Source organism: Anopheles bellator, chromosome 1 (assembly GCF_943735745.2).
Source record: "Anopheles bellator chromosome 1, idAnoBellAS_SP24_06.2, whole genome shotgun sequence".
Lineage (NCBI taxonomy): Eukaryota > Metazoa > Arthropoda > Insecta > Diptera > Culicidae > Anopheles > Anopheles bellator.
In genome coordinates, this window is record NC_071285.1 from 44,158,280 (window position 1) to 44,174,305 (window position 16,026).

Sequence of the window (16,026 nt, forward strand, 5' to 3'; positions counted from 1 at the left end):
AGCTGTGGCACGACAAGCTGGTGGCATAATTTTCGAGAGGACTGGCTTGCAACAGAAGTGCACGGTGCACGTTGCAACGCGGTCGATACACGTGCCCCCATCGGGGTGAATCTGCCACCGGCTGGCGCGACTGGCGGGCCACAATCGTGCCACACGTGCAATGGCCATTTAGTAGTTTGTAAACACTGGCCCGTTGAACGCTGGTAGCATCGTGAGAAGGTCACACAAATGGTAGGGAAATATCCAATCCCGGGCTCATTGTCAATCGATCACCTGTTCCCGAGCAGAAGTTTCAGTTATTATTAAAGACGGACGTGTACAGCGAGCGTTGCAATCGAATAAAAATTGTACTTGGAAATGATATGCAAATGGCAAAATGTTTCTCTCTTTGTTTGTTTGGTGGATGCCCTTAGCATTAAATTGGCCCCAAAAGTCAAACACTTGTCTCAGCGTAATATGAATTGTGCAGTATTGACAATTTAGAGTATCCTTCTGATTGGATATTGATCTCCTGGCGGCGGGAGAATAGTCCACCCAACGGCATTCCATTCCATTCCAGCTGGCATTCCATTTCTGGTGGCCGCAAATTAATCGAAAATCCATGGAATTCAAATTAAATGCACACACACGTTGATGAATGAACTCTGCTGTGAACCGCAAAATCTCCCACCGGGATCTCCGGCCAGTTTATGCTCGGATTACGCTGAGCCCATTTCCTTCCGGTGGTCAGGTATCGGATGCATCCCACAGACCATCATTTTGATTGCAACAATCGCCGGATGAGCGTGACGCACACGCTCTCTACGCGTGGTGCTCCACAGCAGCGATTTATGGACAGGCTCCGTCCGTTGACCAGCGTCGTCGTGGCGAGCTATACGCACTCGACGATGATGCGCCCGCCATGCGCAGCATTTAGCAGGTGTGCCACAAACGTTTGGGGGGAAGGTTTTTGTTCACTTTCTACATTGGAAATGCGCGACGTACAAGTCAAAATCCGTTCCCTCGGATGAGTTATTCCACCACCACTTGGCAGGTGATACACCGAGTGGGCTACGTCTAACTTTGCCAGCGTGGGCACGGAACGGAATCGGAACACCACGCTCAGAGAGCCCACAGCGTCCGGAGTGGGCTTCAGTCTCCCTCTCTCTCTTTCTCTCGACGGGGACTGCGATTTCCGCTTTTCCACCCGTTTTGAGGTGCACCTAGCGCGCCGCCTGTAATTCGTGCGGGAAAATGAAATTACCAGTCTCATCGCAAAATAAAACAAAAAATACCTTGCGCAGCAAAACTAATTAAAAAGTTATTTACCAACTCCGGCAAAGCTCTGCGAACAGATAATGATTAAACACGGGTTGCAACAAAGTGTCGCGCGGCAGGTGAGGAGTGGCGCATCCGGCAGTGAGTGAGCACCGTAAAGGATGAGCTTCGGAATCATTAAAAAACGCAATGTTTCGTGTTGGCCGACCGTCAGAGAGGGCGGAAAATATGGTTATGGTAATGTAAAGCGAAGGTGGATACGGTACGGTAATGAACTCTTTCATCATCACTATCCTATTGGGCGGATATTAGTCAAACATCATCTCATGGCTGCACTGCCATTGGATTGAGCAAACCCCTTTTGTTTTAACACTTTTTTTAATGATTTTACAGGACCTAATCCGAGGGATAAAGTACTGAGCTCGCCAACAAATAAAGCCTCCAATTATTTTCCATTGACGAGTTTCGGCGATTGCGCATCACGGCGAGGTGGCGCGTTTTTGCTGCGGTTCGTAAAATGTGAAAAAAACCAGAACTATCGGCAAACCGGCTGCAGTTGCATCAAAAGGCTCATCGTTTCATCATCATTAACCAACCCATCGGCCGCCGCTAGAAAGTCATATCGGCGTGTAATTTAATTTTATACGCCTTTTACCGGGAGCACGATGGCCATTCGACACGCGGTCCGTGCGTTGGAATAAAGTTTTTAATTGAGTCCTCCGCATTAAGCCCGAAACGCCACGCCGTGCTACCGGGCGTAAAACAAACCAGAGCCGGGTAGCCGACAACCGTGTGAATACTACGCGAAAGGATTAAAAGATACGACGCAATTTGTCTAACCATTGGCAAGGATTGTGCGAGAAACGGTAAATGATGGCAACAGGAAAAAAGCACATCAGAATATCATGCACCAGAGGAAACCGGTCGAACTAATGTTCCAAAGCGGAAGCCAAAATGCAAAAAATAACGCATTTTCCGGACAGACGGCCCCAAAACCAAACGGCCACTGACGTGCGTACGGATAATAACAAAACACCGTTTCCCAACCAGATTTCCCGCGAGTCTATCGGGAGCGCTGTAAACTGCGAAAAAATGAACTTCGCCCGACCAGCTCGACCTCTCGTAAAGTGAGAGGACCGATCGTAAACTAAGCCGGCACCCATTTTAAACTCTATTTTTCGCTGTCATGCCACAAACCATTGATACCCTCCCCGACAGAGAGAGGGCGGCCTCGGTGAGTCAGTGGTTCTTAACCTTGCAGCCGGTTTTCCCGAGTTTGGTTTCCATTTAGCATTTTCTCCGTTGACGTAAAATGCCAGGAATTTGTGGAGGCAATTTTGAAATCATTTCAAATAGTGCGATAATGTTTGTCCAATACTGAAATGATCTTTTGCTGACATCAACTGGGGATTCCGACTACAAAACATCTTAGCGAATAAGACAAAAAGAAATAATTTTTCTTAAATTATAACGATCATAATTTCTAATGTACTGCTACAAATTTCTAAATCGCACGTACGGCAGGTTTAAGAAACTCTGGCGTAAACAGATCTCTGCTAGAGTCGCACCTTGGCCACACCAAGCTTCCACACGAAACTGTCCCGCGTGATACCGGAACTGGCCACTTTTACCTTTACCATTGGTCAATATTGCGACCATTCTCCCCGGCCCGGGCGCTGGCACTATGCAAACGTGCGGTCCGGTCCGGGTGTTCCACCGCCCTTCGGTTGATTGGAAGTGCGGACTGTGCCCGTCCGGTGGGGCAATCCATAGAAACGGATCGGATTACAAGGCGGTTAGGGCGGCCGGGAAGGTGGTAAGCGCTGTTGGCAACCCTCCCCCCCGGAAGGTGGCGAACAATTTTATAAATAAACACTTTTATTGATTCAATTCAACTGCGCACCGCCGCATCGTGTACGCCACTCTAAATGCTTTTTTCGAGCGGCCAGCCTCGAATCGAATGGGTTACGAAAGTTTTTACTTTTCCAGCTAATCCACCCCAGCCTGCTTGGGAAGAGTCAGAGGGGCGGCTTTGACCGAGCTGCCCCGTCTGGAATCGTCAAAAACCGCTATTTTATGGAACGGATTTCCCTCTCTTTTGGTCGATTTCAGAAAAAGGTAAACTTTGGTCGGTCGTGAAGTGCGTAAATGTTACGATGATGAGCCCCTGAGATTTTTCTATCGAATTTTCCGTGCGCCGTAAAGAAACGTAAAAAACCAATCGTATGTTTAGATGAACAGAAGGTCTCATCCGTGGTACGTGGCATATGTTTGGAAAGGGGTAGTCAAATCTTGGGCCAAACGTAGCAATGGTGATCTACTTTGGGGATAGTGCGGGTGGTTTTCGGGGCATCTCCGTTGCGTTGCCGGGCATATCTGTTGAATGATTTCATGGCAGGCACGGTTGGTAATTTACCTAATTCGAACGCAAGACGAGTTCCGGTAAGGCGTACAGGATTCACTTTGAATCCGATAGACGCGAGACTGGCTGCTGGGGCAAGTCTAGCAATGGATTCTATTTTTCCGATTACTCGATTACGCAAGTGGAAAGCGCAATTCGGACGCAAATAAAGCGCCAAAATATATCCCAAAATAAAGCCAGACAGTCTCCAGCAAAGATATTCGAGGATATAAGATCTCAAAATGGGGAAATTTACATGTTGTATATCCAATATTACTACTTACATAATCGGCCGAAGCTGTGCGATAGTCGCTTTTTTATCTTCTGCAAAGCACCTCCTTTTTTCTCGCGCATGGTTACACCTAAAGTTGGGAAAAAACGAAACACACAACCGTTTAGAATATAATTTATTTAAAATGACGGAAGAAACTAACGAAAATAGATGTGATTACGTTGCCAACACTGGTCCCACGGCGGAAAAATTGAGCACAATCATAATTGATACAATTTCACCAAAAGAAATAAGAAATAGCGCACAAAAACACCGACAACATATAATTGCACAATTGATATCATTATAAGATGAGTAGGAGCAATTGGAATGTTTGGTAATGGATAATGAATCACTTGATTGTGAGCATAACTCCAGACATCCGAAGAAAGTTGAGAAATGCTGTAAGAAATAAGTTTACGGTACATCACAAGCAAACTACTAGCTTTAATCAAAAATATGTACACACGTCAACAAATTCACTACTGGTTTACCCCGTTCACACAGTTCGTGCACTCCTTACAAAAATAAAACGCAAACAAAAATGGCAACCCTGCACCAAGGCACTTCCTTTTCCGTCCCGGTTCGACCTCGCCGTGCGGTGCACCGTAAAAAGCAGCAACGGCAAAATGCGATCGCTCATTGTTGACAGAAACAATTACTCAACAGGCGCGACTGGCGTGTCCCCGGTGTGAAGGTGGATACACGGGTAGTTTTTTAAATACCCCGCGCGCACACGTTTGCCATTAAAGGCTGCTAATTGTTACGGAACAGCTCAAAAACACAAACACTGAATAAAACACAATCGGGAGTGGTGTTCGAAGGCGCCGATTGAAATCGGTAGGTGAAGAAATCGACCGAGAAGTCCAGAGCCCGGCTCAACGTGCAAATCGAGCATTCAATTAATGATTAACCTAGAAGCGGAACTCGAAGTTTGTCCCCAAAAGAGCAGAGCAGGTTTAAGTCGCTATCAAGCTCGTCCTTAAAATGCTTACGATACGAGTGACTTATGCGGCACAAACCGATCCGCGACTCGCAACACACGCGCGCCATTTGTTGCCGCGGTTCAATGGAACCGACATGGCGACACCTTAACAAACGCACCTCAACTGCAACCTTGCCGACGTTTTGAGCACGCAGCCGCCTAATGCAGTCACCGCGGCGTCTACGCGATCCGCAATAATTGCCGCGGCGGCGGCACTGAATTAAAACCGATCGCAACCGCGATCGGCAGCGCAAAAAGCGAAACGGAAGCAATTTGGATTCGGAATTCGAAATACAGCTCACCGGTGGCGGCAGAGTCATGCTCACTGCGGGAGCTGCTTACGGTCGGGTGTGAAACACTATCGCCCGTCACCACCCGTCGCGATCGACAAGTTGGGGCCGCCGGTTAACGAATCACCAACCAATGGCATCGAAAGCGAAAATGAACTGCAAATGAAATGAAAAAATACTGCCGGAATAGCAGCACCGTCAGCAGTGGAGCCATCTGGTGAGGCGCGTATCGTCAACATGGCGCGAAGAACTAGAGCAAACAAAGTAATTTCATGCCCCTTAGTAAATGGTTATGTGTACAAAAAAGGAACACATGCAATCAGGAAGAGAGAATCTGAAGCTAGCGAACTTTTCCAGGGTGCCCCAATTGAATTTTCAAAGCTTCAAACAGACTGAAGCTTGTGATTATAAAAAAGGGTTGAAGGTTCACTGAAAAGCTGTGGATCGTGTCTGCTGATTTTGCCCATTTCTTGTGAAGCTGGATGAAGCTTCTCTTAAATCTACAACCCCTATACTGTACGATAATATGTTTTATAACATCTCCTAGTTAAAAGGCAAATTGCGTCAACATGACAATCCATGGAATATTCAAAAAGTTAGTCAGCAGCCGAACGTATTTCGAACAGTCGCAGTAGAATATATCAACCAAGCGGCATCTACGGAGTAGTTTATCAAATTTCCCTTTAAAATATTTAATGTTCATTCAATGTTCATCGTTCGTCACATCCAACAGTAAGAATTCTCTAAAAAATATAGCAGTAACAGTTTCCAACATTTAGCGTTGGACGGAACGAAGATTGTAAGCTTATTTAGTTTATTATAAAATTCATTAATCCTTCTCAGTTCAGGACTGCAACAGTTAGTTTCTCCTCAGTGAGACAGGTTTGTGGCTTTTCGATTACCGATGTTTGGGATCCATTAGAGTTTATTTAAAACTGTGATTCTTCTTTGTTGATTCCAATAGATTCGTAACCCAATAACCTATAATGATAATCTTGATGAACAGTGTGGTGTAAGAAAACACTGACCATCATATGAGCGATAGTGCCAAGGGATGAATCTTCAAGTCGGTGTGCCTGGTAAAAGTATTCAAACAAATAAAGACGTCACAAATGAGGTCGTTTAAATTGAACTTCAGCATTTTATTGTGCCCATCTCGTTCGGTCCCTCGGAGGTTCTGCATAAAAACTAGCCGCTGGCACCGCAGGGTGTATAGCTTCACACAGTACACAACGACGCCGGGCGAATCGCGATTTTGTTTACGATGCGATATTTTCCGGCATCTGATCTCCGATCATGTTTACGAGGAGCGCAAAAACTAAACACTGACTTGCGCGAACACCGCAAAATCGTCAACACTGGGACGACAGCAACCACTACTTCTCTCTCTCTCTCTCCGTCGCCTTCCGCGTGCCATTGTGGTCCCCCGGCAACATAAGCGCAGTGGGAGGAAATCACAGATCGAATGGCACGGCACCGCATCACAACATTAATCGCTGATCGCGCCGAGCGGAGTCGACGCAGAATTCGATACACTGTTCCTTCTCGGACCATAAATATAATCACAAAATCCGACAATCGGTTCACCGAATTAATGGACTCGAGTCGGTGGTGGCCGTAGCACTTTGCTCACTAATTAGTCGTCGATTGGACCAAGGGGGCTCGCTTGCTGCACGGCTGACCGACCGCATTAAAGTTTGGACGCAATCATAGCGTCACACAACCGGAAGCCTTTTTAAGCGTCTCGAGGGTCGTTATCGGGCAACTCGTCAGTGCAAGAAACTACGCGCCAGCCAGCCACTAGCACCAGCAGAAGAAGTTCATAAACTTCAATCAAGTACAATCGGGGCGCGAACACCCCGAGTGCGCTGTATAAACATCCGGCCCGACGTGCCCGACGGGGTTCGCCAACAGCGTTCTTGAACTCACTCGAACTACGTCAAACAGTCTGGTCTAGGTCAAACCCACTTAACGAACCCGCGCCGGTACCGATATCTGCAAAGTGTCTTTCGTCTTCATCAACGTCCCGACTGGACCCGGCGGGAGCGTCCCCCAGTCCCCCAGTTCGAGGGAAGGTGATGATAAGTAGCCAGTCTCCCCGGACACTCCGTACTTTCAGCTCCACGGAGCTTCTCGGCCCGGAATCAATCCCGTCACAGAGAGTGCACCGCTCTCGGGAGTCGCTCGTTATCATTTCGCCTTCCTGGCCGATTAGCGCGACATTCAACCGCCCGAGATCGGTTTAAGTAGCTTCTGGGGACAGAGCTGGGGGAGAGCCCTGCTTATGCAATGGCGCACCGCCACCATCCGGGATGGCAAAGAAGATGCGGGGAAAAAAACGGCAAACGAAGTAACTCTCCCGCAACTTAATTGGTCCCTCGAGTGGCGCGTTCATGGGATGGCCAGACAGTAGCGGCTTTGACTCATATCTTGGCGACCACCGTGTCCGTGTGCGCGCGCTACAGAGTTAAGTGCCTTTAATTAAACATGGCCCAGAGGCGGTGACGAGACGGTTGTCTTCGCGAGCGAGAACTGAAGTAATCAGCCCTGAGAGCCCTGAGACGCGCACCGTGCCTGGGGAAGATTTTTATCACCGCGCTGACAGTTGTGAATGTTTTGCAGTCCATAGCGCTAAATGACAGAAGTGTCCCCACAGAACAATAGCTGCTGCACTGCCTGATGAGTATCATAAGCTTCGCCCGGGAGAGTTGGGCACTGCTGCTCTGGTCAGTGGCATGTGCTGCGGCCATCAACACATTCCGTTGCCCGCAAAACCGGTGAAACGTGATTACTGACCACGTTGTTCCACGGTCATTATGAAACCAGCCCACGATTGACGAAACAACCTGCGTGAAACCCGGTGCAGATGGTGACCCCACCAGGCCACATACCGATGAGAGTTCGCCCTTTGGATCTACCACTAATTGTACACTCATTGTAAAGCTAGACCAGACGACACCCATCGATTACTGTCCAGGATTGGTATGGATCCACATGATAAACTAGAAACAGTGGCCGTGAGTCACCAGCACCGCCGGTTGGTTGGTGGCTTGACGGACACAGCTCAGGGCTCAGGTTCAAGGATAGCATTACCAACGAAAGGGTAAAATGTCAATCGATAAGAGAATGATTTCCGTTACCCGTGAAAGGACTAATCATCACATCACTCTATCACTCTATCGACTTTTGCACACTTTTCAAAGAATTGCTCCAACAACACAACGTCTGGCAAGGAAAACTCTGTACACAGCCACTTCAATTATCACGTTTTCACCGGTAAACCCATCCCGCCTCTGGGTTGACGTGTCACTAACTGGAAAGGAACACAGTGTCGGAGATATCACTGGACCCCGGGCGAGTAAGAAGCGCGTACAGCACGAGCACCTGAAGTCGTTGCCGGTTGGTACAAAAGTGACCACTGCAACGCGGGGCACTGCTGCTCACCCCACGCTGCTTCGCGGCAAAAGGCCAATTTCTCACGTTCCGTCGGGATCCCAGAACAACGAGCGGCCACGGAGAGTCTTACGTAACGCAAGTCAACTGATTAGCGTTTTTACCGCACACAATATCATCTTCGCTATCGAAATGGCGAGGTCGGGTCGGTCGCGAACGCGGCAAAATGGCCGGGCCGACCACCGGTCGGATGTCGGAACTGTTAAAAAACAGAAGCAAAGGTCCGCGCATCCGTTCGCGGATCGAGTGGAACGGCGGTTGAATGGACCCAAAACAACACGTTCTCCACGCACCAGAACCGGACCTGAATTCGATAAGAGGTTGTCGTTAAAAAAATGACTTCCAAGACGCTCCGAAACAGTGCTGAATGAGACGCTCGTCAATGTGGTTGGTTGGTGCGAAAGGGTTCTAGAGACACCTATCAGTATCAGCAGCACCGGGTGTTACCGCATCGTGAAAGCCTTCAATATATAAAGATCCGAGCCTGGGGTCGGTTCACTGACACTGTTGTAGTGACGTTGAAGTGAAGTGCTACACATCCCGGACCGCTGTTGGAACTGCAGGGCTCGCTCGGCAGGCTCGAGTTACCGAAACGATGGTGAACAGTGTCAATCAGCAGGTCCACCGGAGGTCGAGGAGAGATCCACTCGGGTGGTTAGCGTTGCTGCTGTGCCTGCTACAGATTGCCGGAGTTCAGTACGATGGGGCTGTGGCCAACCCGACGAATCCTGTCTTTATCCAGCGCGATCTACCTCCGGCACCACCGTACGCCTACGGGATGCAAGATCTGGACAGTTCGGAAGAGATGACGATTGTGAAACGATCCGGTTCAGCCATGTCACCGGCGATCACCTTTCTAACCACCACACAAACCGAGCGGGTTCCAGCGACACAAACGCAGGCGCTGCCCGTACCGTTGCCACTACTTCAACAGCAAACACCCTCGAAGGGCATCGCCAAAAAGGACGCTGGGTTTACCGCGCCGGCCACCAGTGAAGATGGAGGTGCACAGGCGGCTTCTAGTTCTTCGCCCCAGATGACATCGCTGGTGGACGGCTTGGCACCGCGGCCGGAAGATGTACCGGAGGCAGTGGAGTTGGAGTCCTCCGCTGGGCAGAACCCCAAGAAGCGCAACATTCATGATACGTACCCGACGGAACCTGAGTGTGGTGGCTGTAGCTGCGGTGGCTACGTGCTGGTCGAGAAGAAGTACTACGTCTGCGAGCCGAAGGAAACGGTCGTACGATTGATGAAGCGCACCGGCGGCCATGACGATTGTATGGCACAGGAGACCCAGCACGTCGGCGTAATCCGGATGCCGGACGATCGCGGCGAGAGCCGTTTCCAGCTAATACCGATGGAGGATGGCCCTGAACAGGCGGCTTAGTCCTAGTGGGAATTATTATACCTAGCTTAAGAGTGTCGGCCGAGCCGTACGTTGCCTGTTTGCAATGCAAAGACTGTGAGGTCAAACTGTGGTTAACTCTCTGAGGGGGCCGACCACCCAAATCTCTATTGGCAATGGCAATGGAGTCCCCGTACCGGACATTTTTCGCTCTCTACATAAGAATGGTTTGCAAGAATTTAGCAAATAAAATGAAAAACAAAAACAACCTTTGGTTTCGTTAGTTTAGACTTCAAGGGGGTCAGGCTTTTTAGGCTCATCGTGCGGTGGATTTGATGGTCCAAATTTCGTTCGGTGACCACACCGATGATGTGCCTGGTCCCCCCGATGACAACTCCAGGAGAGGGATTTTGCACATCACCGGTACTCAAAGTTTTGGAAAGTGGGCCACTTGGCTTGACCGCAATCCAGCGAATCGTGACATGCAGCCGCAGGCTCTAGCAATAATGATGGTGATGATGATGATAATGAGCTATTGTAAGTGAAATTGCAAATCAAAAATCTAATACGCCAGACAAGCAACGAGCGAAATCAGAAAAGACGTAGCTAGCGGCCAGTTGACAGCAGATGATGTCCGGTAGGGGGCTCTGACACGAAAGCCCTATTACGTGAGATTCGGAAGCCCCGACACGCTGGACGAGAAACCTCCAAAAGACCGACCCAATAATAACAGGTCTTTTCTCGGTCTTGCCACTGATAGTGACGATGATGATGATGATGATGATGAAGTAGCCGCCCGGAGCTCAGTAATTGACCGTGGTTCGCTGGACTACCCACCCGATCGTCGCCGGTTCGATCCAGAGTGTCGGTTCTAACCCAGTTTCAATGCTTGCCTTCCTTAGGTCCACAGTAAAAGAAAAAAAAACCAGGGGCTTCACGATGTAAAGATTTTGAAAAGTCTCCCTCCAGTAACCCGGGGCTGGACATTGGGCGGCGAACGGCTGAGGAGAGCCAAAAACGAGCGCAGCCGGCGAATGCACGCGAAATTAACGGAAAGTTAATCAACTGCTTCGCACGCTGACTGGCCAAACCCGCAGCAGCAGCAGCAGATGTGGCACGGCGAGCCTCCCCTCCTAAGGGGTGTCGGAGAGAAACTCGCCGAAGATGGCAGATAGTGAGACGCGCTGGCGTGTGGTGCACACGGAAGCGCACCACGGGCCCCGGAATTGTAGTATAGATCGGTGGGGGAGAATGGGCGGCCCGGCGATGTTCCCGTTTTCACGCTCCGGCTAATCCATTACGTAAATCATCAATGGACGACGGTGCCAAGTTTCGCGAACCCCGGTTTCTGGTCGGTTTCTATTAATTCAAACGCGTGGGGAATAGGCAAACAGCTGAGCTATTGGATACGGAGAGTCCACAAAACCGAAGGCTAAGCAGTTGGATCATTTCGTTCGCCCGATCGTGTCGCGATCCTCTCTGCCGCACAGCCTCATTAACACAGCTGGTAAATAATTGCCCTGTCTTGTAAACGCGTGCGCGACCGTTCTCCGGTTCTTGTCGAGTGATCATAACTGCGCTGCCTCTGCTGCTGCATGGCGTTGAGAAATGATTAGCATTAATTAGCCGTTCAATTAGCAATGTTAGATAAATATGAGCCACAAAAAGATGGTGGACCGTACGGGACCGAGTCCGCCCCCCACACCCCCCAGGATACTATCGTTCCGTAGTTATCGGTATGAAACCGAGAAGAGATGCAGCCATCGCCGCGCTCTGGTACCCCGCGGCATGCGCTTTCGTTTTGCCGTTCTGTTCGCCCGTTTTTCCACTATTTGTGTGTGCTTATGCAGATGCGTTAATCGAGTGTCGGGTTGCGCAAAAAAGGGGCTGAATTTGTCATCATTTTTTGTCCGTCAGTGGGGCGCATAATGATCCCCGTTGTAAATTGGTGCAAAAACCAAGGGTCCGTTGGATATTGAAGCGGTTGGCCCAAGCAAAAAATGAGGGTCTGCTCAGTTGGAAAATAGCGGCCACTTTCTAAGCGAGACGCGTACGCGTACATCGACTGATGGAGCATGCATGGAGTGCATATGGTCACTGGCAACCCGCAGCGAAACTATTACTTTTAAAAAGTACTTTACAATGCAAACAGAGGATATTTTCCCCTGAGGATGAACGTTCTGGTAAGTAAATTTTCAAATTCTGATTTTGTCTGATTCTGAAAAAAAATTGCCGAAATTTGGCGTAAACTGTCAAATCGATTACTATCGAAACTATCGAAAATTAGTAGCAGAGGCGCAGTCTATAGAAATTGGAAAACCGTTTACTCGGAAATGTGCTTACTTTGAAAGGTGATAATTTGGCGTTAGAGGCATAATCTGATGTATGATCCTAATTTGAATATATATTTTAGAACTTGTGGACCACGAAAACATAGTTCTTTTAAAGGTGAATAGGCTAAGCAAATGGATAAATTATTCCTCAAGTCCGTTTTTGCCTCACGTATTTTCAACCGGACCCACTTTAATGTCAGTTCAACAGATGGCGTTCGATGCGTCACCTTGGTTCGAATTACGTTCGGTTGTCTATATATTCGATTGTATGTTGCTCCAAAATTGGTGATGAAAAATGGAATGGATTAAAGCATAATTTACAAACATCAACAACTGACACCGGCTCACAGGGGGCCGGCCGCTAGCGAATCCGCGGTGCACCGTTTGGCGAACCAGCGATCTGCGGTCCATATTTTTTCAAGTGTTTAGACAAACGCCTTGCCTTGTTCGGGTGACGAAAATAAAACATAAACTCCGGTACCCGCCACCGGTGGCGATTCGTACCGCCCCCTTACCGCACACCGCCCACGGTGGGGCCGCGAGTCGCTCTTTTACTGTCATTTCTCGACCTCGGGCGCGCTACCGCTTTTTCCTCTGCGGACCCCCACCGGGTCTGGAGCCGCGAAGAAGACCGCGCGCGGACCGCGCGTTCTCTTTTTACTGCCCACAAACGTTTTTATTATGCTGATGAGCTTTTGCCACCACCCGGCGCGGCCCCGGCGTGACTCGTGTGAAGAAACCCACGACTGTCTTAAAGAGAAAAACTTCGTGCCGGGTGTTTGTGAGTGTGTTTTCCATGTGTGAAAAAGTCCCCTTCTTGTGGTGCGAAAGAAGTGGCCACACCACGCCGCCCAGAGGCATAAACAAAAAATCGCCGCAACGTCGCGCGGACAAGAACTACTCCGTTGCCTGCTGCTGCTGCCGGTGGTGGCCGCCTAAGGTGAGCAAGGTTGAGTTCAATGTTCAACGACCCGCTCAGGGCTAGAGACTGATGGGGCGCGGTGTGGGTAACGGACAGACACACATACATGCACGCCCCGAATGGGACGTGCTCAGCCCCGGGGCTGGCGGAAGAAAATGGAGCCCAGAACCCGACGGGCGGGTTGGGGTTTGCCTTGGTCCACACCGAGCGGCGACTTGCATACCTTTCGAATCTTCGCTAGGCCAGCGCCGGATTCATTTCGATGCACTTCCACGAGTTCCTACCGCGTGTCGTCGACTCATCGAAGAATCATGCGACTGGGCCGTGCGCGAACCATCTGTGCGCGGTTCTTCGCGGTTCGCATCCGCGCAAAGAGTGGTTACGCGAGATTTGCGCGAAAACCCGGCGCAGCGGCGATACAATGGAGGGAAATTATCTCGTTTAATCGATTGTAGCAGCGCCGGGGCGGCCGTGGCTATGGGAAGCCGCGGTGGACCCGACTCGTATCTGACAGGAAGCATCTCGTACGAGCGCGGTCGTGAACCCGGAAGACTTCGGCCCCATAAAGCAGCATGCGCGCGCGCATTGAATTAGCAAAAATGGAGGCTGGGGCCTCTGGGCTAAGCTGCGGCTTCCTCTTGGGCGGCCGATCGACTTCAGGTGGATCGGTGGATCGGATCAGGAAATCGATGGCCAACAGCCAGAGGGCAGAAAGAGTCAACCACATCTTAGGCTTATCCGTTTGAAACGGTTTGGTTCCCGACAACATCATCCATCACTTTCCACGGATTCAAACAGGCTCATCTGTTTCGTAGTTACGAAAATAAACTTTTATAAAATGCAGGAGAAATTTGGGTTTTATGGATTTTTTTTATAATAAAGTTCGTACTTTGTAGTTTGTAATATCGGGTAGATATCCGCATAATTGTTAAGCGATTCACTTACTAAAATAGCAGGCATGTCAAATTCGAGACCTGTGATTTCGAAACTACGACAATCGTGTAGTATATGATTCCAATTTGCAAACATTAGCTGTGTGTTCAAATGTTCAAAAATGTATGAAATATGTTTCACTGCCGTAAAAAGCCTGTCTCTGCGTGCCTGATTTTCCACTCTCGCTTCTGTCTCAAAATAACATCATGTCGAGCCGTCGGAGCCGGTCGAAAAAACCCACAGCAAAGCCGTGCACGCGGGGACTAGGAAAACGCATTACAAACATCTGTTGGCTCTGGGCCAGAGAAATGTGTTTGTGCGGAGAGTTCAATTATTGTAAGTAACCGCGCGTCAAGTGAGCAGAGCAGTGCACGAGGGAGATTGGCTCCGGGTTTGGGTCCCCGCAGAGACCAGCTCCCAACATGGATCGCCGTCGTGCGACCAGACGTTATGATTCAAATCGATGGCGTTCATGATCTCGGGACGTCGCTCGGTGATTCAACGCTACGCAGAGACAATCGATGCATTGGTTGGGTTAGATCGATAGACATACGGCGACTGAACCCGGCGTTGGAGCACATCATCCGTGGACAAATTGTAAACAAATCCATTCCCTGCCCTTGTGGGGATTCTCCAGAACAACGGAAGTTAGTTACTTTATCTTCCCCCCCTGTCGGGACAGCAATCTCCGCAGCCAGACATTCGAATGAAACGAATAAATGTACTGCTTGGTAAATGAAACGACCGTGTTCTACGCGGGCCCGGTGGACGTACCTTCCTTTTTCGAGTCCTTCTTGATATACATAGGCGGCTCAATTCTGGCGGATTACGCAGCAGTCCGGGGGTCGGTCGATGACGGATGTTTCACTAGACGCTCGTTTTTTTATTCGTTTCGTTTTGCGTGGTGGCCCCCGTTTATAGCGACGCACCTATGTCATCCGCGTACTCACAGCACCGTCGCGCCGCCGGGAAAACCTCTAAATTTTTCACCTCAACCACGCACACACAGTGACGATAGGGAGCACTTGCACCAAGCACACCCACGCGCACAATGCCTCAAAACCCAGAACCGGAAAGGGACACAATCACTACGGGGAACCCCGCACACGGAGAACGTTCACGTCCGGCGACGGCCTCCTTCGAACCCTCCCTGCTACGAAGGGACCGCGGACCGCGTTTGGTGATATTACGAAATCACGGCGAAGGGATGTGATAACGGCGGGACACGGCGAACCCGGAGTCGCCCCGGAGAAAGCGATCCTTTTATCCACACACCCCTTTTCGCGCACACCAAAGGATTACAGCACACAGGACGGGAGCCGAAGGACCTGACCCCTACCAGCCAGCCAGCCAGCCAGCGAACGGATTTGGGCTTTCCGGGTTTGTTTTTTTTCCTGAGCTCTCCCCGCCAGCCTAGATTACGCGCTGGGTCCCCTGCAGCACTCCCCTCGAGGAATTAGACATGCACAAACACACGCGCGCGCGCACGGAATGTCGATATCATTCAGGCAGCAACCCCGCGTTTTGGAAGTGCCGAAGAATTTCCCTGATCTCGGCACCGCCGAGGGGAACGCGCGCGCCTTTTTTACACAATCAATTCCCCGGGAACCAAATACGGACAGCCCAGGCGTTGGTTTAATTTTTGATGTATAGAGCGATTGGGGAAGGGCCGCTGCAAAGTCCACGGTCCGCGCACACGGCAGGGTGACTAAAATCGCCCAAATTGAAGCCAGATACACTAAGCGTTAACACCTCCAGAAGAATCGACCATCCCATCTGGGAGCGTACTTAGCAGAGTGTCCTATTTGGAGTCTTCTTCATGTAGTACTCGGTGAG

At 49.9% G+C, this 16,026-nt stretch overlaps 1 protein-coding gene across 1 annotated transcript in view; it reads right to left on the reverse strand.

Moving 5' to 3' along the window:
* LOC131205634 (cyclin-dependent kinase 14) overlaps nucleotides 1-15,082 on the reverse strand; it is a 76,165-nt gene extending 61,083 nt beyond the window's left edge. The window contains exons 1-2 of the mRNA XM_058197821.1: nucleotides 14,965-15,082; nucleotides 3,943-4,020 (exon numbers count right to left, since the gene is read on the reverse strand). Coding sequence (XP_058053804.1) covers nucleotides 3,943-4,020; nucleotides 14,965-14,995 — 109 coding nt within the window. The 5' untranslated portion in view covers nucleotides 14,996-15,082. The remainder of the gene's footprint in view (nucleotides 1-3,942; nucleotides 4,021-14,964) is intronic.
* Between the last annotated feature and the right edge of the window lie 944 nt (nucleotides 15,083-16,026).